Source organism: Acomys minous, assembly GCF_964271855.1.
Source record: "Acomys minous genome assembly, chromosome: 1".
NCBI lineage: Eukaryota > Metazoa > Chordata > Mammalia > Rodentia > Muridae > Acomys > Acomys minous.
Genome location: NC_140483.1, coordinates 28,729,602 through 28,756,992, shown reverse-complemented (window position 1 = coordinate 28,756,992; position 27,391 = coordinate 28,729,602). Strand labels below are relative to the sequence as shown.

Genomic DNA, 27,391 nt, shown 5'->3' with positions numbered 1-27,391 from the left:
CACTGTGTACCCTGTCTGTTTTAAAACTCTGAGTGGACCAGACTAACTTGAAACTCATAGAGATTTGCTGCCTCAGTCTTGAGTGTGCTGGACTAAAGGCGCACACCACCATGCCTGCTCATTACTTATTTTAAAAGCAACTCCTAGGCCGGGTGTGGTGGTGCACGCCTTTAATCCCAGCACTCGGGAGGCAGAGGCAGGCGGATCGCTGTGAGTTCGAGGCCAGCCTGGTCTACAAAGTGCGTCCAGGATGGCCAAGGCTACACAGAGAAACCCTGTCTTGGGAAAAAAAAAAAAAAGAAAAGCAATTCCTTCAGTCCCATCGTCCACTCAGCCACTAGGGCAGCCAGTGCTGCAGTAATGCACCCACCCCTTGATGTGATACAGAACTAGTGCAGAATGACAGCATAGCCCTGTGTCCACAACCCATTAAGAAATCCTGAGCAGTAACAGAACGTTAAACCATGTGACCCTGTGTGACAGCACAGATTGTAGCTCACAAAGCCAGAGCTGGCTGTGAAGGGCCCACCAGAAGGCAATGTTGGTTCCCTATTGAAAGTACGAGTGCATTTAAAACCCAGCATCATATTATTGGGGAAGTAGCTAAATTCTGTCAAATTCAGACTGACTAGCTCTTACATGAAAATCTGTTTGTGCACAAGCACATACTCTATCCTGGTGCTGGAACTCCACAACAGTGGGATAGATACATTCCTTAAACATTTGTGACAAATCCCTAACTATTGAATACTATCTATATATAATGACTCCACATCTTCCTGCCACTCAACCCAAAATTAAAAAGTATTTGAAAATAGACACAAACTTTTCAGTGAAAAAGCCCAGGCATCTGCAAAGGGAGGCCATCCTTGAAAGCAGGGCTAGTGAACTAAGCAGAGGCTTACTGTGAACTCCCTGCGCATGAGCTCCAGGGGATGCAGGGAACAGTGGTCGGTCACAGATTCCTCAAGGCCTCTTCAGTAGTCACCACACCTGAGCAATCCACAGTGCCCCTCCCCCACCCCAGAGCTTTTATTGAACCTATGCTTGAACCATTTACAGAACACTCACATGTATTTAACAAATATAACCTTTTTATGATCCTGGTATCAACATGAACAAATGCAGAGGCTGGGTTCACAAAAGCCTTCCCTTAAGGGAAAAGACAGCACAACTCAGCCAGTTGCCATCTTCTTGTAGAGGAAGGTCACCTGACCTGAGAGAGCCAGGATCTCCACGGTCAGGAGGTGAGGGACCAGTTTGTCATGAAGGAGCCAGAATTAGTTGATGAAGTGAGACTGGACAGTACGAGCACTAAAGGTAGTGTAGCTGTAAGCTGTTTAAGGCTAACACTGGGACAAGCAGCCTTCAAATTACTCTTCTAAGTTGTGTATCATCGCCCATTGGCCTAGGGATTAGTTATGCTAAGTTTTCGTGTCAGGTGAAATTTGTCCTTAAAACTGAAGTTAAATGTTAGTTAGTCCTCCCACAAAAACAAACAAACGAACAAAAACAAAGTTAACCCTTTTTGTGAAATGTTTCATTCCCACTGATGACCACCCCTCTGTCAGCACACTGTTGTGATTTTATTCTGTCACATGGGTTTTCCTTTCCAGACTGAACTTTCTGAGGATTCAGTCTTCTCCCAGCTTTAAATTACCATGAGTGTCACATGCACAGTGTTAGTCAAGCCAGTGACTGGCAAGAGGGAGACAGAAAGCATGGACATGGAACTGGCCATTCATGACGTATAGTCTGAGGGCAAACATTTCCTGAAAATGGGGATCCTCTGTGTCTAAAGGTTCCCTCTCCACAAGTACTCAGGGCTGAGTATGGTAGGAGACCCCAAAGAAGTCTGCAAAAGAAAGAAAAGAAGGCCAGCTCTAGGCAAAGGTGTTGGTCACTGTGGGCTAATGGGAGCCACCAGTGGTCACACCTTGTCATCCGTTTCCCAGTGTGCAGCCCAGGAATAAAGGACCATGTGTGGCTAATGCCCTCTTACCCAAGAGCGAGCCACGTTGCCTCTGTTGAATTTGAACCCCAGGTCTCTTTACTTGTTTGAAAATGTTCAACTGTCTGGGTAGTGTTTTTCCATATGCAAAGGGTCTTCAGTCCTAGTCTTGCAAGGTAACCTCATTTGATTGTCTACCACAGGCAATATATACACAGACTGGAAAGTGTTACTAATCCTTTAAGAGCCAGTGTGAACTACTGCTGGGTTTGAAAGATTCTAATAACTGAGCTTTTATCTGATCACTGATAACATTTTTAATTTAAAGTTGGGCAGTCTATCTGGTACTAAGTACGCTGGAGCAGACAGAGCACGCTATTGTTCTGGGGTCGATGGGGTTCAAACTCCGTTTTGCCAGAACAGGTTCACAACTGAAACTGGCTTCTATTACACTGCTTCCAGCCATTTTCACTTGCGCAATTTCTACCGTTCTGACACTTGAGATTTTTGTGCCATTTGACTTTAAATATATTTACTACTCTACATGAATGTTTATTTCAAGGCCATAGATGGAAAATTACTCTTCCTTGTTCTTAACTGAAGATAATACAATGAAAATAAAGATCATTCAATTCTAGTTAGATAATACTGCTCACTAAAGCTGAGCCCCAGCCTGTCCCATTTATCATTAACCTGGGATTAGGTCATGCTAACTAACACCCATCAGGGACTGTGACAGATAGAAAGAGGGACCCTCTCCTTAATTATTTCAGTGCTAGCTTATCTTTGATTAACACTGCCTTTGAAAATCTGGTACCCTTCTGTGTGTGTTTGACTGGCTGGATTTATATGAACAGGGTAAAAATCATCCTAGAGGTAGGCGGTGGCTCTCTACATACACCTAAAAAGTGGTAGGAACACACTAATGTGAACACACACATACACACAAGAAGTTCCCTAGTCAATGTATAAGAGGAAGAATGCCGTGAGTATACAAGCACTTAATACTAGTGTGTTGCTGCATAGAGTGGCTTGTGTTTGTAGGCCTGACCCAGTTCTAGCTGAAGGGACAAAGTAGGTCCGGTCCGCAGTCAATTATATAAATCAAAGAATGCAGACCATGTTCGCAAGGCTCTTAGCTGGTACAGTCTGAGGAGCCTGGGTGGGGATGCACTGGCACAGTCTGGAAAGGTTATGGAAAACAGGAATTGGAGAGAATCCTGGAAGAAGTGACAGGTAGAGAATTGTGTGCGTGTGCAGTAGTCAAGAGCACTGGGGCGCAGCGCAGGATCTTTGAAACCAGTATTTGTATCAGTCACCAAGGTTTTGACCTTTTAATAGCTTCAAAACTGGAAATTGTCCTCCAGGTTAAAAGAGTTCTTTCCTGAGACCTGAACCCCCAACTCCACCCTACTCCCCATCTTACTCAAACACCATGAGCCTGATTCATTCACAGCCTGAAAAGGATGTGCTGTATCGAGGCAAGGTGGCACACCCCTAATCCTAACACAGGTAGAGGCTGACAGATCTGCGAGTTCAAGGCCAGCCCTGTCTACATATTGAGCTCCAGAACAACCAAGGCTGTGTAGTGAGACCCTGTCTCCCCCAAGTGAGCTGTTTCCATAAAATAAGCCATCATATTCACAGGAGTGATACTTCCTGTTCCCACAACAGTGGCTGATTTTTTGAGAAACTGACTTTCATATTGAGGATACCATTTATAAATTTGCTAGTTGCCCGGTAATTGAAGAGAATTCCTAAAACCTGTGAAGTTGGGCTTTTGTCTGATCACCGTTAACTGGGCCATTCAATAATGTTGCCTTGTTATTACTCTCTGTTCCATGGAGTAACTGTCCTTCTGGCATTCATCTTCATCACATGATTCTCTGCTGCACATACGAGTGGGAAACAAGGTCTCCCTTACTGTGACTCTTGAGTGCTACCACACCCAGAGACCCGTGCGTGAGAACTAATCCTGCTACTCCTGTCTGTACATTAGCACTGCAGCCTCCCAGGGCCAGCTGGCATGCACCTGTCATCTAAAGACAGGAGGGGACGGCTTTTGAGCTAGGCCAACACCTGTAAGGAAGGCTTCCAGATTCATGTCGCCATCATTTTAATGTGCATGTCCCCATGTTGGCAATACTAAATCTTCCACTCCATCGTACCAGAAAATTGTTCAGAAATTGTAATATTGTTAAGTAAATACTTAATCTAAACCCTAAGAAAGATGCAGATCTTTTTAACTTAAACTGAACTGCTAAAAACATTTCTACGTTCACACACTCGGTAGCCACACTTTGCTGAGCTGCTGTTACTGTGGCAGGAGGTGAGACTTCTGTGTTCTACACTGAGTGGACCAGCACTGGCAACACTTCTGAAACCACGCTTCATGTGCATCTTAATCCCCTGGGCCCTCGGGCATCCTGAGCAAGCTCTGGGCAGCTGGCTAATGACTGCCTGTGTTTGCCTTTCAGGTCCAGTATTTCTTCAAGATCTTGGACAATTAGCAATACAGAGAGTGAAGACGACAAAGACTGAGACCCTCAGACAGTGACTCACACACGGGGAGAATGTGTTCATTCTTTTATTGTCCGTTGTTTTAACCTGACTGACACAAGATCAACAAGAGCACTGTACTCCTGGCAATTATTACATATGTTAGGACATGGATTTGCACTGTAGACGACATTTAACACCAGTCTATGGGGTACTGCATTGCTTTTTATAAAGTTCAAAATAAAGATTTTATTTTCAAACAAGTGACTTTGGTTTATTTCATACATTACACTTTTTCTTGCAGAAAAAAATAAAATTGTACAACTGCATAAATATAAAATTCTTCCACCATGAAAATGGCTAAAACATTCATAAAGACACAGCACCAGCACATGATGCCTCCAGAGAAAGGAAAGAAGGAAAAGAAAATGTACAAAGCAAATTAATTAGCCCCGTCACTAGCCAAAGTGATGGGCAGATCCAGATCTCAGACACAGCTCAGAACACACTGGAGGACAAGGGAAGAGATGGCGAGACAGCATTCAGCACGGAGCACAACACAACCCATCACCTTTTTGTGTTTTTCTGTAGTGTCACTTAAAATTAAAAGGGCAGTTCCCCCATGACAGCCCACCCCCCAGCCCCAGGAAATAAAGAAAAACAAAATAAAGACCTGATACCACAGGAAAAAAGACTATGGAGTGTGTTTAAAAATGCTCATTGATGGGCCATTACCTTTAAATTTCAGAGCCAAAAAAAAAAAAAAAAAAAAAAAATTAAGAAAAGGAAAAAGTACCATGCCAGTTCTATTCCCATTGAATATTTACACCTTAGACAGCAAACCTTGCTCACGTAAAGTAGAAAACAGATATGATAAAACATGGCTTGAAAAATGACCAGAGTGCGCACCTATAGTACTGTACACTAAATAAAATGGACGAGGCGGCAATACTCAGGGGCCAGAACACTGCTCACTACAAGTCAGTTATGGAATCTAATTTACAGTAAAAATGGGCACGTCCCAAGGCTCAATTTTTATTTTTCTTTTGTCATTTACAGTAGAATAAATATTTTGTTGCTATTGCTACACTTTAAATTTACATTCTAACCTATTAAATGCAGAAGCTAGTGTAAAGCATAGAGATTAAGTGTAGGTCCCATACGTATGACAGTTTGTTCAAGACTAGTAGGTTTGTGTATCTTTTTTAACTTATTAAATGGCTAGTGGGAAAGATTTGTGCTTGTGATCAGCTCTTAATTTCAATTTTTACATCAAAGCGTCCCTGAAAACGGTCTTTCTCACTGTACCCAATGTTCTCACCATATGCCTTACACTCAACACGAATCTCAGTGTCCAAGGTGAGGTTGGTGAACTGCACAGCCAGCAGAGGCTGCAGGTACTTGGGCTGCAGGAGTTTGCCATAGTAGGGATAATACTGCAGAGGAAAGCCATAAAATCCGCCCATTCCAAAATATTCTATGTTTCCGACTTTATCCTTATCTTCATCTCGCTAGAAACCAAAAGAAATGTAATTTAATTTTAATCACACATCTTGTTTGTCTTGTTCTTTCATACACGACTCTTAACCCCCTCTGCATTTCTTGTACCAGTAAACAAACTAGGTTCTATTGTTACTGCTTTACCCCTTTAACCCTTACAGTTCCAATTCATCTGATGAAAGCGCTTTACATCCACACTCAGGGAGGCAGAGGCAGGCAGATCTCAGTGAGTTCGAGGCCAGGACAGCCAGGACTACAGAGGGAAACCTTGTCAAAAAACTGTCCCTCTAACTTAAGGAGTCTCAATTATTCCTCTCTCTCACCCCACCGCACTTTCCCTCCTGCCCCTAGGAGCTCTGAACGTGTTCTTACCTTGCCTGTACACTGAACGGGCAGGACATTTGGATTATATTTCATCGGTGGGTAAATTTCGAAGGAATCATTCTTGGGAGGCTAAAAGGGAAACCCACATTGGTCAATATATATATATATATATATATTTTTTTTTTTTCTGAAAAGTAAAACTTATTTGTAGCTGAAACAAATACACATTGTTGACAATAAGCTGCTGAAATAACACATCAGGAAAGCAAATGAGTGACTCCCCTCCTCAACTTAATAAAATTCTGTTTTGATTTGTTAAAAATGATCGCTACGGATGAGCTGTCACACAGCCCAGCACTAAACAAGACACTGGCACTAGCCTACTGCAAGGCTGACTCAAAGGACAACGAAGAGTTTCTGAGAACTGGGTGACTGCCGAGCTGGCAGGCAGTCCGCAGAGGACTTGCGTCCTGAGCCATGGTACATAGCCTGTGCTGCTCCTCAACAGTGAAGCCTTCAACGAGGCTTTCACCCTCCTCGAAACCTGGGAGGGAGAAAGGGCACACACCGAGCCCCACAGACTGTTTGCTTCCAATTCGGTGAGGCTAGCCCAACCCCTAGCAGACAAAGGTGGCATTCCCTTCCGTGATGGAGTACTGTGACCAGGCGAGTCTGTGAGAAGATGCACAGTTCAGTCTGAAAGCGACTGTTACAGCAAAATGCAGAGCCCTCCTCCTGCATCGTGGTTCATCGACCTCCACAGAAGGCTGGTGGATACAGTGCTGGAAGACTGACATTAGCATCACACTGAGCCTGCATGTGAGGCATTGCACACAGTGTAAAGCCCAGCTGTACCGACAGCACACAGCAGGAAGGCGTGCATAGTCTGGCATTATTTGCTGAGGAATATGAGAAAATGGGCATCAAGATTTGACTCCTGGGAGGGCTTTCTGCTACCAATCTTTCTGTCTTGAAAACATGGAAGAGAAAACACTTATTGATCAAAAAGGTTGCCAGACTCTATCCTCCGAAGAGAAGGAACCACTGATCGAATGAAGTACTGTAGTCTCTGACAAAAAATAATGCCACTAACAAACTGGGGATTTGGGTGGGAGAGATAAACAGGAAGAATCAATGAACAAACTGAAGCCCAAATACAAAAGGAGCTGGTGTCCATCACGGAACAGGGCCTCCAGATGTGGGAAGGCACAACAGGCCAGGCCTTGCCACTGTGAAACAGGAGCCATCACAAGTATGTGATGAGGAATTCTAAAAGCAAATGACCCAGAGAGCAGAAACTGGCTTCAGACTTCCTTCAGAAACACCACACCTAGTGCTGGACTACCCTAGCCCTGTGAATGTCAAATACAGGCGTGGGGTGGTAGTCCTAACCACAGGACTCCCCGTTACACGCTGGTCGAGGCGCGGCAATTAGAGTTCTGTTGAAAGGTACGCCGGCACTGGCCAGTGAGCCATCAAGACAAGCAGCCAGCCAGTCACACAACCAGCCCTCCACCCGCTGGTTCTTGCCTCTGGTAGCAAAAGGGAGATTTGATGCATTCTTTAGGGTAAGTTTTCCTGCTGGGTGTGGTGGCACACGCCTTTAATCCCAGCACTTGGGCAGGTGGATCTCTGTGAGTTCGAGGACACCCAAGAGCTACATTCCGACACCACATCTCAAAAAAAGAAAAAGAAAACCCTCCTTTCCACTGATTTTTAGGTAGCAAATATGGAAGTGAACAAGTCAGGTTTCAGGAAGGAAATGGTTTGTTCAGGTAAGTCCATGTACTGCAGTCAACTCTCCTCAGAATTAAAGTATAGACACTGATACTGGGAACCTGCCGACAGAAGCCACGCCTCAGGAATGACAGCACTGTTAATTGATGATCTTGGAAATAACCATTTAGAAAAGATGAGACAACACCAATAACTTTTTTTTCCTTCCTAAAGAGTTTGTCACAAAATAGTGAACAGTGGCAATTTGCTGATTTTAGTGATCAAGTAATGTTCACTCATTAGAAACTGCATGGTTATCAAAAGTCAACAAAGATGGTGTTATAAAAAAACACTTTTTTTCATATATTAACAGACAGCATTTCTGAAATACTCCTGTTGCTCCTTTAAGGACCCAAGCCAAAAGTAGCCCTATAATCCTAGCACATAACCGAGACCCCTGTGTGTGCAAATGACTTTGCATCCAGACAGGAAGCCAGCGTATTAAGAATAGGAACACAGACCTGTGAGTGAGCACGCCAGAGTCCCATCACTGGGGAGGATGGGGGATCCTAAGGCCAGCCTTGGCTACAAAGTGACTGAGGGTAAGCCTGGGCTACATGAAAGCCTGCCTCAAACCAAACAAATAAACAAAAAAACAAAGCGAGACCTCATAACTCCAAATTTTGGTTGTGGCACTCAGTCTGCAGCTGTAGGGCCTGAGACTGTGACGCCCTACCCAGGAGAAAGGCTGTCGTATTACACCGCCAGCTGACTGCACTTCAGAAGTAGCAGTGAGTACACCTTACATCATCCTGTCTTTGTCCTATCAGCTAAGCCCCACAATGCACCTGTGCTGCGAAGCACCACTTGCCTTAGGTTTGAAGCCCAGGACCCGGTTGAGCTTGATGATGATGCAGGGTTTCCCCTCCCTGTAGCCGAAGGTGTCGTCATTGAGGCCGGAGCAGTTCCCCAGCCAGTCAAGCTTGAACCGGCACACCTTCCGCTCTCCTCGCTCGTTATTGAAGTCTCCCCGCTCCTTGGGCTCGCTGGGCATGCCTGAAAGCACAAGCAACATCTGCTGTTAGGAAGACAGCGCTACACAGGGTCTACACCAGACAAGGGCTGCCGACCAACCGGCGGCTCCCTAGTATTAGCAGAGGCAACCGCTGGCGCAGGGCCCCACCCCTAAACTGCTCATTTCTCTTTTTCTGATACAGCGGTGCTCAACCTTCCTAATGCTGCCGTCCTCGCATACAGTTCTTCACACTGGGGTGGCCCCAACCATGAGATTGTTCTCAATACTACTTCACAACTGTAATTTTGCTACTGCTAGGAATTACAATGTAAGCATCTGTGTTTCCCAGTGGTCACAACCCGCAAGTTTAGGAGCACTGCTCTAACGAATTGCTCAGCCACTGAGGGCTGAAGGAAACCAGGCCACACGGCATCAGCCTTCCCACAGGTCATCACGGCTGCCCTCAGAAACAGGGGCAGTGGAACAAGAGCATAACTTAAAACACTGCCCATAGCTTTTTGAGCTGGAAGGGTTTAGATCAGAATTTTCTGGAGTTACGCCTCTAACCAGAGGCTAAATAGTCAAGGAGAGGAAGGAAGTTGTCGGTTTGTCTTTGGAATCTTTACATTCTCCTCTTATTACAAGCGCTTACTCAGCTGAGAAGTGTTCTTCACAGTTCCGGAGAAAAATGAAATGAATACAGAACTTAAATCATGCTGCATATTTTATTGTGTATTTGCTATATATTATTTATGGCTAATCTTATCATAATATGTATCTTGTTAACTATTTCCCCTTCAAACATTATTTTACCTTATCACTTGTGCCTTTTTTAATTATTATAAAGTAAGGTGAAAAACCTCATGTAAATTCTAACAAAAATCCAGTAATACTGCCTTTACACTACTAAACCGAAGGGAAAAATGACAACTTCTCCAATACTTTGACCATGTGCATCTACAGGGAGTCACTTACTGCCACAGTCCTCAAAAATCATGTCATTCTTCTGGGCCGAATCTTTGTACTTATCCAGGAACCTAATGATGTTTAGCACATAGGCCTCGTAGGTCTTGGGCTCAGTAGGACGAAAGGAAATTTCAGTCTTTTGGATCTGAGGAATCTGTGTCAATCCTACACCAGGGAGAATCAGAAAGACCGAGTCATTAGTGGGAAGGAGACTTGAAAAGCAGGCTTTCCCTGAACAAGCATGCCCCTCCTCAACTTGGCTCACAGAATGGGTTAACTCCTCAATTCTCTTATATATTCAACCTGACGGCATTTAGATTAGCTTTCTAAATGTGGTGATGGTGATGATGTAATATCAACTCCCATCCAGTGTCCTTGCCAACACTTCACAGAGGGCATGAACCTGTTTTATGAATGACAATACCACTTGCAATGCAAGACAGGAGAGTGTTCTGTCCAAGGTTGCAGCAAAAGCAGCAGAACCAGAATTTCAACCCAGTGCGCAGTTCTCCAAAGCCTGTGTCTGGAGCAGAGGCCTGCAGCCTCCTATGCTACATGTCAGCTTATCATGAAAACCTCCGAACTTCCCGACAGAGACAGGCCTCTGGCTCCTGTGACCTAGGATAGGTTTTTATCAGCTTCTAGTGGAGAGTTCCAGATCTATATGCAGTTGCCAATTCAAGTGTCTGATCATGTCAGTACCTATCAGAGTGAAATTCAAGATACCTGGGACATATTTGCCTTCTCTACTGTTAGTCTCTCATGCCCAGAAGCCTTTGCCCTCAGTGTTTCCTAAATAGGCACTTAGACAATAGTACACAACAGCACTGTATCCAGGTCAGTGAGTTGGAGAGACGACCACAATGGCCATCCACCCCAGGACAGCCAGATAAAAGATACCCCATTACATTCCAGTTTCATATAAACATGGTGAAAGATAATTCTTTAGTAGGAATACAAACATACATACATACATACATACATACATACATACATACACACACACACACACACACACACACACACACACTCATGATACTCACTGTGTAGCAAATATCAATGTAACCAGCTAGCTGGTATTTTCTGTTGTGACTTCTGGCACCCTCACTCTTATCTCCATCCTTAGATTGGCCCTCCGTCAGGGGCCTGGCAGTCAGGAGCTATGTCTGAACTTCCATTACCTTTTGACAGGTGGGAACACCCACACCACTCTCCTCAAGGGCTGGTTAAACAGGCAGCTTCATAGGATCCGTTCCAGACCTACCTGGGCATAACCTCTAAACTCGAAGCACCCTTGGTTTACAATAACTGCTCTGGAGAATTAGAAAGTTAGTAGTGGTGACATCGATGCAGACAGTGGCAGAATTAAAGTAGAAACAAAACTAGTATGATTAATTATTTAACAGCTTGAGAACAGCCTTCAGAAGTTGGGAGTAAATAGCTGTTATTTTTTCTAGTAAGGATTGCTTTGAGCGTCAACAGTGGCTAAGTGGGACTGGCCCAACTGAGGGAGCACTGTGAACAACTACCTGGGGGTGGTGTGGGGGGGGCAGAAGGGATGGAGATGAGGACAAGGAAGTGAGAACTGGGTAGAGAAGTGATCGGGATGAAAATGTCAAGAGTAACAGCAGCATCTTGTGCGGCATAGCTGCACAGGTCTTTCATCCCAGCACTCAGGGCCAGCACTCAGGGGTCTCGGTAAGTTCTAGGCCAGCCTCTAACAAGTTCTAGGCCAGCCAGAGCTACACAGTGAGACTTTGTCTCAAACCAAACAAACAACAAAGAATCTTCTGGAAGGGCCAATGAGATTGCCCAGCAGGGAAAGCGCTTGCTGTACAAAGCCTACTGACCTAGGTTGGATCCCTGAGACCCACATAAAGATGGAAGGTGAAAATTGACTCCACAAAGTTGTCCTCTGACCTCCACATGTGTATACCATGGCACATGCACCTGCACCTCATATATCAGTAATAAAGTTTTTTAATGTAAAGAATCACCCTGAAAAAGCTAATGCAAAGCCTAAAGAACACGGGAAAAAGCTGTCTGCAGGTGCAAAGGAATACAGTTTCAGAATTAACTTGGTCTTCAGCTTGAAATAAACAAAGGTTACTATGATTAAACATTCTTTTTTCTTTTCTTTTTCTTTTTTTTTTCTTTCCATTTTTCAAGACAGTGTTTCTCTGTGTAACAGCCTTTGCCTGTCCTGGAATTCCTTTGTAGACCAGGCTGGCCTTAGAGTCGAAGAGCTACACCTGCCTCCCGAGTGCTGGGATTAAAGGCATGCGCCACCACACCTGGCTCATGATTGTTTCAGGTCTAAAGCAATCTACATCTATTCTAGACCACCGTTTTTACATTAAGTTGGGAATCTGGCACTGTGACTTGCCCATAGCGCTCGGAAGCAAGGCACTGAAAACCACTGACCTTTGCAAAAAGAAAGCAACCGAGGACAAGTACAGAAGCCACATCCCCGGACAGGGGAACCGGGGCTAAAATGTGGCAGTCAGCTCGTGGGCCATTCCTAGTCTGAGTTGGAAATAAGACATTTAAGCCGAGGTGATTTGCTTGGCCCTGGGAAATAAAGGGCACAGACCCAGTGCTAGAGAATAAAAAGTGAGGAAAATGGGGTGCCTTCCTACAACAGCCCTGGGATCCAGAGAAAGTGGTGTCTTGAAGGGCAGCCATGCCTAAGAGACAAGAACAGATGCCTGTAAATTTGCCAGGCAGAGATGGACAAGAGTAGAAGTATATGCACAGGGTTACCCCAGCTTTCCAGGCCTAGGAGAAGGAGGGTGGAGGGAGGCAGCTTGAAGAGTGAAGAAAGCAAAGGGATCAAATGTGAGAAGCTAGGAGCAGCCTTACCAAGGTTCAAAAAGGGAAGCTGGACAAAAAGAAACTGCAGCCGGCTGATGAAGGGCGCCAGTGTGGTAAGTAACAGCAGTGCCAGCTGTGGGCCCAGCAGAGCAGGTGATACAGCTAAAGCCAAGCTGCTGGCAACAAAGCAGGAGTCCAAGGTGAGCCTCGGTCTCGCAGAGAAGCTGCAATGACTACAGTGACCTGAGGTCGCACTGAAAATCAGTAAGGTAGGACCCAGATCGCAAAGCGAAGTTCACCCATGTCACTGTCCCTTCTGTCCTGGCTTCGGCTGGCTGTCCCACTGCCTCTCACTTCCCAGCTGCCTCTGTATTCTCTTACAGGGGCCACTCAAGGTGCCATTTCTTTGATGTCTGTATGAGGCAGAGTGATGCCACTTCTCGGAAGAGAAAAGGAACACAGGATTATCGAGTCCTTTTTCATCTTCTCACCATTGCAAGCCAAGGCCTCTGAAGAGGCACAGGGTGACATGGGCCATACCTCCAAACATGAGTCCCTGTGATCCGGTCATCACTGGCACGGTTTTCAGGACCTCACACTCACCCAGTTGTGTATGCCAGCCTTACGTACTAGCAAGTCTACTCATCCCTTGACCTGTGAAAATGGTGTACGCTATTGTTACCTGCGGTGGCAGCACTGACCCAATAGAGTGATGAGCTATCTGTACCATCCCTCTCTAGTCATGGCAAATAAATGATGAGAAGCAACGCTGGAATCACACTTCTTCATAGCTCACCCTGTGGTCCTGTCCCCCCCCCCCCCCCCCGCCCCAACTTGCTAACTGGTGCTTTCGCCAGCTGGTGCACACAAATAGGATCTTTTGGCTCCTGGCTTCTCCAATGGATGCTCTCTAGCCTGCAGTGGCAACTCCCAGAGGCCGAAGAGCAGAGCATCTAAGACCTGGCTATGATTTCAAGCCGTAGGTGGGGAAGCAGATCTAGCGTTCTGCCTCCTGGTTTTCAGAGCTTAAATGTCCACTAAGGAGGTGAAGCGCGATACAGCCTCGCTCTGCCATCACCAGCAAAACTAGTCGTGCTGTTACACAGTGAAGTCACCTCAGCGGACTGCAGCAAGAACGTGAGTCGTGCTAGTGTTTAGCTTCCTAGCAGTACTTCAAGTTTACATTAAGATCTGGAGTACAAAAACAGAACCTGACTTTGCCAGGTGGTGACAATGCACGCCTTTAGTCCCCAGCACTTGGGAGGCGGAGGCAGGCAGATCTCTAAGTTCGAGGCCAGCCAGGGCTACACAGAAAAACCCTGTCTCAAAAAACAAAAACCTCCACCTTCACCTTTACCCTTTCCAAATGCACCTGCCCCTCTGGACTCCCACCTCCTGAGAAAGGAGGCAGACACCCCCACTTTAGGCTCTGGTGGAGGTTCACAGTAGAAGGAATGAACAAGAGAGGAGAAAAAAGGAGGCTTTTCACTAGCCAGGATTTTGTTTCCAGTTATGTTTATAATGTAGCAAGTTCATGACTTCTCAATCTGCTTGCTTATCTAAAGGAGAATGTAGCCATTTTAACCTTGCAGCAGTTTCTCCAGTGAATCCCAAAGCAGGCTGCTTGGTCCCGTCATTTGATACATCTGATGACTCACGGCCAAATACTCTTCTTAAACAGATATCGTCTTCCACAGAAACCTCCAAGGGCACAGGCAGCTAAGAGAAACCTTACTATGAAGCTGTTCACATGTCTCCTATACATTCCAAGTTGAAAGCACTTTCCAGTTAAAAAGAAACTCAATTGGGAGTGGCTTATACACACCCACAAACGCACCTCTACAGTCACACGTTTGAATCATTAGCTCCCCTTAAATGCCAATCTGAATAACCTGAGGTGCCTTATTTCATTTATTATTTTATCTGTGGGGTTATTATCTACTTACCTAACAGAATTCTGGGAACCAGCCACTTGCACTTACCTTTTGCCTCAGGGTTAGCATGTGACTGGAGGCCGGTTAGCCAGGAATAAAGCGCCTGCCTGGAGGCAACGGTTCCATCTATGGCCTATATACACCAACACCTCAAACCTGCTCCCTCTGAAAAGTCTTGGAGGAGCAGCGCACCTGTTTCTACAGCCTACTTAGCTGTTTAGCCAGCCTCGGGGTGCAGAAATCTGTGGCCCCATCTAAGCTAAACTCTGCTTGCGGGTTCTTCACCTTCTTACTCATCATTCCCAGCACTCGGGAGGCAGAGGCAGGTAGATCGCTGTGAGTTCGAGGCCAGCCTGGTCTACAAAGCGAGTCCAGGAGGGCCAAGGCTACACAGAGAAACCCTGTCTTGAAAAAAAAAAAACCAAAAAATAAAAAATAAAAATAAAAAAGAATTACCCATCAGGAGTCTTCTCAGAGGTTGTTGGTGAATTACTTAGTGTGAATATTATGTCTTTAAAAGTACAACTTCGCAGGACATTTTAGCTAGCTCATAATTGTGTTTACTCCCAAAACAAGGAAGGCATTGCTTCTTTATAAAGTGGAGCACAATAGACAAGTTCTAGGCATTTTAGGCTGGTTTCTTGCCCAAGGTCAAACAAAAAACAAGTGTATATTTGACTTGTCTAACTTCAAAACAGCATTTGCTAAGCAACTAATACACTGAAATCTGATACTTTCCTACTCTAGGGGGCCTATCCCTGAACACGTGGAGTGCTTTCCTGGTCAGAAGCTACTGGGTAATACATTATGGGATGCCCTTCGTCGCCCAAGCCTCCTTGGAGTGTGGTCAGTGTCGGTTCCAGCATGAGAGCACTAAATGCTCACTGACCAGACCTACCATGTCAGATTCTACACCAAGCTGTGAGCCCAAGGGTCTTTCCAACGCTGTCTCCCAGGCTAGAGCTCCCTGCCTGACATGACACTGACACATCTGCCCCCTCCTCCCCCTCACCCCTCCCCCAATCATTTCTACTAGTTTGCTAGCTCATCCTGGTTCTGCTTACTCATTCTTTCTGGAGTTCTGGGGCTGACCTGACACTTGTGGCAGTCCTCCTGCCTCTCAGCCTCATGAGTCCTGGGATTAAAGGCATGAGACACTGCTGTCTTTCCAAAAATATTTCATGATAATCGCTGGGCTTGCTGCATACCTAGGAGACTCGGGATCTTCCTCCTTAAACCCTTTAATGAGCCACAGGTGGGGACAGCTCTGCACCAAATCGGTCTCCCCAGGGTTAACAGACTGGCAGGATCCATCAGAGGTGGGGGGGGGGCGGGGGGAGGGACAGAGAGTGAGCAGAAGTGAGACCAAGAAATGGCAGAAGACTCCCCTAACACAGTGAAGGTACAGCTCCTCCAGATCAGGAGACAGTTTCTCTCATACCTCTGAGACTGGAAATCGTCATGCGATTTGAAACCAGCTTCTCTGAGCCTGACGTGATGACTTGTCAGGGCTCTGAAGCACGCAGGGTAGACTACATGCCGTGGTGAGCTAGCTTATCTATGTTCTATGCACAAGGAGGAATAAATGGCTGATTGTGCCAGTGTGGTCTGCTTATGTTCATCCACCCCACCTTCCTGCCAGGAATTTGACCCTTATAAAATGAGTTCCCTCCTCACTGATCCATCCATAAGAGTGAAACAAAGAACCTCCCACAACTTTAAACGGAAGAACAGAGAACACATTCCTACCTTTGCTCCAGGAAGCAAGCCAGGTGGGAACTCTGTGGACTCTGGGAATGACACACTGTGACCTTCAGTTCACTGCACAGTTGCTAGGATAACCTGGGGTGGGGGATGGGTGACAGCCCGGGGAAGAGACTTTTCCATTACACCACCCGGTAGGCAAGGCAACAAGGTGAGAAAGGCGCGGCGAGCATGAGCGTGAATGCACGTGGGGCGCTGTGTGCGTGCGTGCTAGTGCGTGTGCAGTGTGCAGTGTGCTTGAGTCGCTGCAGCACAGCAAATGGCAATGCCTCTCCCGGGCGCAGCTGAGAGGAGACAGGGCTACACACCCTGCAAGAGGGTCTCCTCTGGACAAAAGCCTGGACACTGCAACGCAGGTGTAGGTATGCTGAAAGGAAAGTTGGCTGCCATGTCATTTTGGTTCACCAGAAGCCCTTTCTCAGTAAGTTTGTTAACCCACTAATGTCCAAGTGCTTTTCAGGGAAAGCTACGGTTTGACCATGATGTTTAAGCACGCAGCACAGCACATCCATGCCTTATCACGGAAAGCTCACTGTGTGGAAATTCAGCCCCTTCTGCTTCTAGTGGAAGGCAGGACACAGATGACGGCAGCTGCTGTCAACGGCCACCAACTGTGCACTGCATTGGTTTACCTCTACGGTTACTAATATTTTGCATACATTTCCCATCTAGTCATCACAGGCTAGTCCTCCTATTGGATACACAAGAAACTGAGGTTTGGTGTGTTCGGTGGTGATGGGGGAGGGGCCTAGGTTCAAGTCCAATGCCCCTGTTCTTCCTTCTTAGGCTGATATAATTTCATACACTTGTGTCAAACAGCTTTGGCCTTTGCTTTAACACGTACGTCAAAGCAAAAAGAAGTTAGAAACAGTGACTTTTGCGCTATGAAACAGCTATTTAATAATACGTGTCAGCATCTCATCCAAGACCGCTTTCTGGGTAGAGGGAGGAGTATTAGTCCTAATAACCAGGGCAGGGGACGAGGAACGGCGTCTACTGCTCAGAGTCCAGAAGCCGTGACCGCTCTGCCCTTAAAGTTCCCTTCCATTTTGTATTCTTCTCTTTCTGTTAGTAACTTTCCCATTTGGCCTATCAGCTTATCCATTATACACCCTACACAGTTACTGCAAGGCAGGATTGCCACTGCTGTATGTCCCTGACACACACACACACACACACACACACACACACTCTCTCTCTCTCTCTCTCTCTCTCTTTCTCTCTCTCTCTCTCTCTCTCTCTCTCTCTCTCTCTCTCTCCTCCCTCCCCCCACCTCTGGAACAGATCTCGTTACAAGGTATTTCTGTGTGTAAAGAGTACTCCAAAGCGAACCAGCCAGCCACACCTGTATTCATCCCCAAGGTCAGACAACAAGTGAGCCGCTGTATCTTTAAGCCCTATCTATTGTCTAGCACACTTACCATGTACGTCTGACTCAGAGCTCCCCTCCTTACCCAAGACAAAAATGGAGGCTTGGAGACGTTAAGTGGAAGCCTAAAGTTGACCAGGATTGATGCCAAGAGGGGTTCCAGTTAGGGCCCCTCGAGGGGTGCAGAGTACTCAGGACTGTCCAGGAGCTGTATTTCTTGCCAGCCAATGTGCTACTGACCTGATTGAGAGTTACCACCATTTTCTAAAGAGTGTCAGGTTGCAGGGCTGGGGTAAGAGAAAAACCCAGAGGGGTAGGACAGGGAGGTCTGTAGACCCTGCTACTCAAGTAAGAGCTAAGGACAGACAGAGAGAAAGAGACAGAAGTGGCTCAGATAGAAGAACAGAGGAGATGCCGAGGAAGTGAGGGACTGAAAACTGCCTGTGACTCAGACCAAAGGACAGGAATGCATATTTCCAAGATGAGCCACTCACATTCCTTTGGAGAAGTGAGGGTTTGTCAGGTCAGTCCAACTGCTGTGAGCACACTAAATATAGGTGCGCTAATAGGAAGGGCTGGGAAGAAGAGCAGGGTGGGGTGGGGGAGGGGATCCAGCACCTTGGACAGCCAGGGCAAGGTCAACTGCAAGGCCCCACTTAGCATCAGGCACTTTGGCTACTTATTTTGGAAGGTGAAGTTTCTTTTCAGAAAAGTACCTAGAAAGTTTTTTTTTTAATTTTTTATTTTATTATTTACTTCTGCCAGGTGAGGTGGCATACACCTTGAATCCCAGCACTTAGGAGGCAAAAGCAGGTGGATCGGAGTTCGAGGCCAGCCTGGTCTACAAATGGAGCTCCAGGATAGCCAGGGCTACAAAGAGAAACTCTGTCTCAAAAAACAAAAACTAAATAAATAATTTATTTCTCCAAAGTTTGTAGTCTTTTGTTGTTGTTGTTGTTGTTGTTTAAATAAAGGATGCCTATGTGGTCATCTTTGCTTCAAGTTTAAGTTATTATAAAACAGCATCATGACTGAAGAACAAACAATTTAGTGGAAAACAGAAACATAAGAGCTCTGTACAAGTTGAACTACTGTGACTGCTAGAGCTGATATAAGGATTCTGGCAGAAGAGGACGTGGGAGGCACAACTTAAGACCACAGAAGCCCACGGGAACCACTCAAGATCCTAAACTTCTCGGCCCTTCAGAACCTTGCTTCGGCTGCCTTTCCTAAGACCCTTGGCACAAAAGCTGCAAGAATCCGTGGGTCGTGAGACATGTTTGAGTCATCCTATATACTTACATGTTTTCTTTTTTCACTTCCCACCGAAATTTATCTGACAATACTCTAGGGTTTTTCTGGCACTGGAGGGCTGTTGACTTAGTACTGTAAGACTTAAGTTTTCTTTGCCACCTTCATATTATGCACAATTCTTCTTCCCCAAATCCAAGAAGGGCACGCCACATCTGCCATAGGCGCTGCTCAGTGCCTGCACATGACCCCAAGACTGTCACCTACCGATGGCAGTTTCCAAACCACCAAGCCCTTCCTTGGACCCATAAAAGGCCACATTGTCACCCCCAGCAGCAACCTGAAGGTCATTTACAATGTGAGAACCCGAGAGTTATGCAACACACAACACCTTCCTGCTCTCCCAGCCCTGTTCTCCAGGCACAACCAAAGAGTAAATGTGTGTTTGCTGTGGCTCAGCTGCCTGTCACTTAGCCCCAGGCTTGTGGCCAGTAGCCTTCCATGGTGTGTGACGGACTGATGTGTACTCAACGGGGACAGGAGCCAAGTCACACCCATGAGCACTACTGATAATCTTTTTTTTTTTTTTTTTTTTGATAATCTTTTGTTCCCTAAAGTTTTCACAGAGAACAGAGGCAGCTAAACTGGAATCAGGGCTCACAAAACTACAACAGGCCTAAATAAGATATGCAAATGGGGTGTCTGTGTTCAAGGTCAAAGTGCAAATCAGTAACAAGAGAGAGAAAGGCCCCTTGAAGTCAAGGCTCCTCTTTGTGGGCATAATCTTTTTTTAATGATTTATCTTTAGCGGGGTGGTAGTGGGGCCTGCCTTTAAAGCCCAGCATTCAGGGAGGCAAGGGCAGGCAGATTTATATGAGATCAAGAGCAGCCTGGTCTACAAAGTGAGTCTTGGGGGGGAAAAATTTTTTTATCCAAGGTATGGTCATCTCACAAGTGTTAGCACTGAAAAGGCCCTAGAATGATCTGGCTGACAATGAGTATTAAGGCCAAGGAGAATGAAGCTCCCACAGGACTTGAAGTGCTCAGCCAGAGAGTGGGGCTGTGTGCACCACCTTCACCCCAGAGCTGTGTAAGACAGCCCTCTGGAGCTCAGCCGCAATGCGGGCCAGAGACGTGGCTGTAGCAGTGGCCCCTGACTCCTTCTGGTGCCTAGCTTGAAGCTCCACTACACAATTTTCGGGAGGTGTCCTCTTGGTTGGAAGCGGAATCCCTCTTATCTCTGGAGAAGCCACTCCTCCCTGGGTTTTACCTGGCGGGGCCACGCGGTCCTGGTATGTGGGCTTCAGTTCACTGATGGTGAGCAGCATCACTTGGATGGTCCCAATGAAGATGCCAGCCAGGCAGCCGTAAAATATCACGTAGAAGAGAAGGATCTTAACTGTGGGGAGAGCAGACAGGACAGGTGTGATGTAGTCGCGGGCTTAGAATCAATGCCTTACCTTCCCAAAGATGACAACGACGGCGGCGGCAGCTCCTTCCCAGGTCTTCCGCCATTTTCTCTAGCGCTTCCTTTGCCAGGACTAATGGAAAGAGGGCAGGCGCCACACACTCCACACAGGTGGAGAAGCTCAACTACAAGTCTAACAGGAAGTCATTCCCTTCTGAAAAGAGAATCACCAGTGCAAAACCCGCAGCTAGATTTGCACACTTACGCAACGCATTCCACCCAGGGCAGTGTGCTCCCTAAGGGGCATCGCTCCGCCGATGCCCAAAACACTGCTTACAACAACCAACTCACAAATACTCTGAAGCCTTGTTGTCCCCGTCACTCTATCTACAGAGCACTGTCTTTTTCTTCAGGGACACAGTGCACACAAAGGGAATCCTAGAAATGGCCACCATTTTTTAACCTCATCTTCTGGCCAGCAGAGTAAAGACTGCCTATGTAAGCTACACTTCCTCTTTCTCACAGGTGACAGAATGCAGGCTGAAATAGCTACAAACGGAGCTTTATAGGTAAGAAACAAGCAAGCAAACAAAAAACAACCTGGAACCAACTCGAAGCCCTCGGACTGGGCTAAGGCTATCAGTTACTGGTTTACAAGGATTATCTCTCCGATTAGCTGCACAGTAACAGGCTGTACTAGGCATTGCCTGGCTGTTCTTAGCCAGCCAAAGGACTCAACTCGAAGGGACAAGTAGAAGCCAGAGAAAGGTAAGGTGTTCAGAAACATGACTGCAAAAAGGAGGCACCGGTTACTTCTAAAGGGCCCCTGGGAAAATGCGGCAGAGTGGAAAGATTCCTGAAAAGGAGGCTATGTTCACAATGGGAGGGGCCAGGAATGAAGTGGGCACACAAGCTGTAGATATGAGCCACACAGTCCTCGCCACACATGGAAAAATACCCAACTTTCTCATCGGGAATACATAGTCCAAGACAGCAATGCTGTGGAGCTGTTGAAACAAACCAAACACACATCAAAGTCCACACGAGAAATGATGGGCCTCATCCCTTTCTTCCCCTACGCAGAGATACAAGCAGAGATGAGAAAGGGGGAGAAGCCTGCATCCTAGAACCACAGCTCCAGCTCTGCCCCCTTCCATCCGGCAGGACAAGGGTTAAGTGCTGCATTTGGTATCCAGGCAGCAGTAGGCAAATGGCAAGGTTGTGACGTCAAGGGATCTGGAAATGTTTTCCAGCGAAGGCTCTGAGGAGGGTACAGAGTTGGTATAGCCCAGTCAGCAAGACCGCCTGGCTTCTCTGCTTCCTCCTCCTGTCGCCCTCCCAATGTCATCCTTGGTGCTCTCAGCCTAACCACACTGGCCTCTTCTGATTCATTTCCTGGACCCCAGGGTGCTAATCCTAACCTAAGGCGGCACTGAACTGAGGCTACTATTTAAAAGACAAATGGATAGAGGAATTAGCAGTCATTTTACAAGCTCTGATTAAGCTCGGGAACATATACAGCCTTCCCACTCTGCCCACAGAATCCCAGACAAGTGACGACTTCTTTACTGCAGTGAAGCCGCTTGGTTAGAGCGCAGATGGGCAATGGTCTCCCCAAGATCAAGGATACTGCTGAGAAACAGATACAAAGGCACAAAGGCAAGGCTAGTCCCACCACCAACTGGGTGGCATGGTGTTAGGGACTGGGGTGTTAGCTTTAGAGGCATTTTTTTTTTTTTTTATCCTTAAAGCAAATTCCCCTTTTCTTCTGTATTTAAGGAACAAGGAACACCAGGAATTTTGTGGTTAAATAGCTATATACACTTTAAAATGCAAAAGAAAAAAAAAAAAGGTTTTAAAAGTGGTTTGTGAGGCCAACACCTGTATTAACTTAATTAAAAGGTTGAAAGCACAAAGTGATTTGTGTGATCTCTCCAGCAGGTGACAGGCTCGAGCCTCCTGCCGTCCATCTTGCTGAAAAATCTACCTATAAGCAAAACGGAGCCAAGGGCATCCTGCCCTGGTCCCAAGGGCATCTATGTTGGGCCCAGAGCTGGAAAGGGAACATCTCTTTCCCTATGAGATAGCAACTGCTGCCACATCGTCTGCCTCGGAGCAGCTCTGAGATCTCTTACATGACACTGGCGATATTAGCACAAAACACAAACTGGGTTCTGAGCTCAGCACCCACAAAATGGAAGATGAGTTATTATGGCTGCTTCCTAAGTCAGTGTGTATACTAGCTTGCTGGTTGTAATTATCAAGACCACACAGGTCTCGGTCTCCCTCCCTGTCGTTGGTGGAAGGGCTGTCCCATTAAATGTCGGCTTAAAGAACAAACCGTTCCATACTGCCTTCCTTACCCTCTAAAGCAAATATTATTCAAAGAAGGAGTGTGAGATTGGAATGAGGAAAGAAATATATTTAAGAAGTGGAAAAACACTAGAGGGCAAATTTCACAAGGTACCTGGATAGTCAGCGCTGGCTCTGGTCCTGTGATGCTGCTGCACAGGACCAGACCACCAGGGAAAGGGGCCCCAGCTAACCTGGTCAGAGGGGCAGGTTCCGCAGTGCACCTCCTAGGCCTAGCTGACTTACAAGGAAATGGCCCTGGCTGTTGATCCTATTCATACCTCACATTTCTTTGGGTTTCCCCTTCCACATTACAGAAACACAGGCACACTAAGCATACTCCCATGGAAGAGCAGTTTCCCCAAATAAAATGAAAAAAAAAAATGACATGAAATAAAAATCTTTTGAGTTAGAGAACTGCACTTCCCCATGGCTCAAGGACAGCTATACTGTCCAGTAACGCCGAGGAATGAGGCTTCCTCACCTTGACTAACCTTGAAGTATGATGCATTATTAACCCTTTTTTATTATTATTATTATTTTCAGTTGTGAGGCTCCCTGGGTGCATTTTTCCCCTTAAAGGGAAATGAAAAAGCCATATATCCCAGCTTCTTCCTTTTCAAAATGTCAGCCAAGCTATTTCCCTGACTCATTCTCCAGTCTATTTCCATAGACCCTCCCCAAACGGGTACAGCGCATCCCTAGTTTTCAGGGTTCCCTTAGTGACTGCAATGCTGGTGCTATAGGAGAGGGAGGGGGAGGGGGCAAAAGAGGAGGCAGAGGTGCTGGTGCTGCTGGAGGAGGAGGGGGCAGTGATGCAGCAGAGGGGAGTTCCCTCCCTCCCTTCCGCAGTCACGACTCGTGGATTTGTCTACAACTATGCCCTTCAAAATGACCTTTAAAAAAAAACTACCACCTTTCGGGTGTAAGGAGCTTTAAAACAAACAAACAGATACGGTATCTAATTTTCAATGGGGTATGAGGGGATTCCAGTCATGGAAGCAACAGGCTGCATGAAATGTTGTAAGACGACCTGTTTATTCATTCGTGCCATGTAGATCTTTAAAACCCCAGACTGCCATGTGTGTAGCCAAGGCTTTAAAAACGGGCCATGTCTGGGCTGTGATGACGCTGAGGACCGTGTCTAGGACACTGCAGTCTGGGTGTCTTTCTCCTCCCCGTTCCTCTCCATTCCAGGTACATTTCTAGGCTGGAGAAATGATGCTATCACGGCATCATCTGCATTTGAACAGCTTAGCTCCATGAGTTCGGCTCACAGCTCCCCCGATTCTCATTTTTCTAAGGTCTTGGGAGATGGAGAGGGAGGGCACATACATAGTCTCCTGGAACATGACGGAATTTCCCAGGAGGGAAGGCTCAGGAGACAAGATCCCTACCATGCCCCTAACCCTCAGTCTAGCCAGTTCCAGCCCCGACCAGAGCTGCATCTTGGGGACCCCGCAGTTATCACTGGATGCCAAGTCCTGGCTCCCGCGCTCCTAGCAGCGTCTACCACCCAATCCCCAAGACCCTGAACAGCCCCTTGGGCTCCGAACTGTCTGCAGTGCTCGCGCACCAGGGATGCGCCTCCTAGGAAAAGCCAAGGCGCCGGCGGCGAGAGCCGCAGAGCCGCGTACTTACACCAACTGCCACCGGTCCTGCCCAAAAACTCCTTCTTCTCTGAGTTCCAGATGAATTTCTTCCAGCTGCCTTCCTCCTTGGCTTTTCCGCGGGCCATGGTGGCGGCTCAGCAGTGGCGGCCGAGGCCAAGGGAGGGCAAGTGCGGCGTGCGCCCTGGTGTCCTAGCGGCAGCTGCTCGGGGTCCCCCGCGGCCCGGCTCTGTCTCCGAAGGCGAGACGCGCCGCTGCCGCTGCGGCTCTCCGAGTGCGAGGCGCGCGGCGGAGCAGCCTAGGCAGAGCGGGAGGAGGAGGAGGTGCGGCGGGGGCGGAGGGAGGAGGGACGAAGGAGGGGAGGAGGGCGCGCGCGGGCTGGGCGGCTCCGAGCCCCGCACCTAGCGGTGGGCGCGCGGCCGCTCGCGGGCTCTCCCCGCGCTCCGCTCGCTTTCCGGGGGGTCTCGGCGAACCCCGCAGCTGCCACTCCAAGCTTGTAGCCGCACCACTCTGTCTGCTGTGACCTCTATCGAGATGGTCCAGGGACAAGGAGAGAAAGTCACCGGGAGAGATGACAGGAGTGGAGCGCGGGCTCGACACACGAACGCGCGGGCCCGGAGCCTAGAAATTGGCTGAGGGCGGACGCCCTACCTTTACTATATACCGCGCCTCCGCCATCCGTTGCTCCGCCCATCGGCGGCACGGTGGGCCAATCGCCGGTGCTAAGAAGGCGGGGCCTGAGACCCGAAGGGGCGGGCGCGGGGTCGGCACAAAGGAGCCGGCTAGGCTAGAAGGGTTGGCGCGGCGGCGGGGGCGCGGAGAGGGACTAGGGGCGGGTGAGTAGCGCTCCTGCTGCTCCGCTTCCCTTCTCTGCCCCAGGCTAAGCCCGGACAACGCCCCTCTCCCTGTGCTGGTGCAGTGACTTGCACCTGCGTCGCTCTCTGGGAGACCACGGACCCTTCCTCTTGTCTGGTCTTAGCCCCGGCTCCCGGCCTGGCTTTACTGCAGGTCCACCTCTCCCTAGGCCCTAGCTGGGTGGGGAAAGGTCACTCTGGGACGCTGGTGACTCTGCCCAGGCCTGCTCCGCCTCTCCGCTCCTGCACCTGCCGCCCCTCGCACTCCCTGCCCCTGCGGTTGCAGTTCCGGTCTGTCCCTCTCCTTGCAGGCCAGCCCAATGGGCAGCCTGGGTTCCTGACTCCTGGGCTGTGCTCCTTGTGGCCGGCCTGAACCACCTCAAGCCGGACAATTGCCAAACCCACCCTGGGCTGTAGCTGGGAACCAGGCTGTGACTCCTGCCAGTTTAGACCCCGGGGAACAATTTCTGCACGTGACCCAGCCACCTAAGACTGTCCTGGCCCGGGTCGGTGGCTGGTATTCTCCTTGGCTTACTGTTCTATCTCTTTGGTGCCACCCCACTTCTACTGTAGAATTCTTGAAATGACAGACCGCTTACTAAGTAAGGCCCAGCTCATGTGTCAAGATGTCGCAGAACACAGTGGTGGACATGACGGACATGACCTGCTTTCCCATCCTGTCCATCCTTGATGGCTGAAAAACCACTCTTATTTTCCTCCACAGAGCCCCTGAGCAGCTTCCCACACAGCTCAGGGTGATGACACAGCAGAAAACATGGTGATGCTTCTGCAGTGGCTGCAGAAAAGTCTGTCCCCAGAGCGACCTGGCTGCTTGTGGGGGAAAGAGCTAGCTTCTTATCAAGGACCTTCCCAGCACAGAGATAGTTTCCCAAGGCACCCTAGCATTTTCAAGGTCAACCTTGCAGGCCCAAGGGCAAGATGGAAGAGGAGCAAAATGAGCCTTTTCTCATTAATCCCACTTGGAAGACTGAAGAAAACCTGAAAATCCCCAAGATTCAGGGGAGACGCAGTGACCTAGTCACACCCAGCCCACAGGGGCTGCTGACCCACTATGTCAAGGACAACTGTGGGGGCAGCTTGTTGAGAAAGGAAGTCACCTCCCTGCTTGGCCCCTGCAGTGTTTATTTTGGAAAAGTCCCAAATTTGTGATTGGTAAGCTATTGGAAGAAACTGCACCTGTTTCTAGGCACAACTTAAATCATGTAGGGGTTTCCTGCAGTCCATACCACTGGGAAGAGTGTGTGTGTGTGTGTGTGTGTGTGTGTGTGTGTGTGTGTATTCAAAGTGCTCACTACTATAAGAGAGAGGAAACCTTGTGGTCAGAATCACCAAAAAGAAAAAAACAAAACAACGACAACAAAACCCCATCAGGAATAAGAGTGGGGTGTAAGGTAAACCTCAAGCTGGATGAAGTTTAGCAGAAGTCTTTCTACTTTATAATCCCAGTCTGGCAACAGGCCGGAGCACTACAAATCTGAGGAAGAATGAAAAGGACAAGAGTAATGGGACTGTTAAGGCTGTTGTGGCATCCATCCCTCACAACCCGTGTACCTCAACCCACCAGAAGCATGTGTTAATATCACTATGTGCAAACAGGTTCATAGTGGTAGTGTTAAAATCAGAGCTTGCTTTATTCTTTAAAAAGAAAGAAAAAAAAAGTGCCCTTCCTTAGCTGCCATTTTGTGTAACAAATGCCAGTTAATACCTCTGTAGTGTGAGGTGAGACAAGCTTGCTTCCTTGCCCTTGCGCTGTCTTCCTGTCTTCCTCTGATCTCTCCCCTTCCCAATTGAGTTCCCCAGCTCTACAGGGGTCAGGCCTGAAGGGCCACTGTAGCATCATCACCCCCCACGCATCCACCCCCTAGCCGAGGTCCCTTTAGTATCATCCCGGTTCCTAGCCAGAGTGAGTGTTGCCACCTGCCCAGCCAGTCTCCACCATCTGGAACTGTCCCATGGGGTTAACCATCTTGCCACATAAAGCAGCCCTGGGAAAGATAAGACAGAGATGTGTTCACCAGCATCTTCTCCAGGTCCGCCAGCTTC

The 27,391-nt window shown here is 47.7% G+C and overlaps 2 protein-coding genes and 1 long non-coding RNA gene across 9 annotated transcripts in view; 2 read left to right on the top strand and 1 right to left on the bottom strand.

The window, feature by feature from the left end:
• Nucleotides 1-5,142, top strand: part of NME7 (NME/NM23 family member 7) — a 116,669-nt gene extending 111,527 nt beyond the window's left edge. For all 7 annotated transcript variants that reach the window (XM_084755490.1, XM_084755486.1, XM_084755489.1 and 4 more), the window contains one exon: nucleotides 4,429-5,142. In XM_084755490.1, coding sequence (XP_084611616.1) covers nucleotides 4,429-4,461 — 33 coding nt within the window. In that variant the 3' untranslated portion in view covers nucleotides 4,462-5,142. The remainder of the gene's footprint in view (nucleotides 1-4,428) is intronic.
• Nucleotides 4,523-25,114, bottom strand: ATP1B1 (ATPase Na+/K+ transporting subunit beta 1). The gene is made up of 6 exons (XM_084756364.1): nucleotides 24,505-25,114; nucleotides 20,374-20,502; nucleotides 9,981-10,136; nucleotides 8,862-9,046; nucleotides 6,323-6,403; nucleotides 4,523-5,961 (listed from the first exon to the last, which is right to left on the bottom strand). The coding sequence occupies exons 1-6, from the start codon at nucleotides 24,599-24,601 to the stop codon at nucleotides 5,698-5,700; spliced, it is 912 nt and encodes a 303-aa protein (XP_084612490.1). The 5' UTR covers nucleotides 24,602-25,114; the 3' UTR covers nucleotides 4,523-5,697.
• Nucleotides 10,143-20,463, top strand: LOC311583178. The gene is made up of 2 exons (XR_014774391.1): nucleotides 10,143-13,922; nucleotides 15,467-20,463. It is a non-coding gene; the product is annotated as an uncharacterized lncRNA (long non-coding RNA).
• Nucleotides 25,115-27,391: the final 2,277 nt, after the last annotated feature.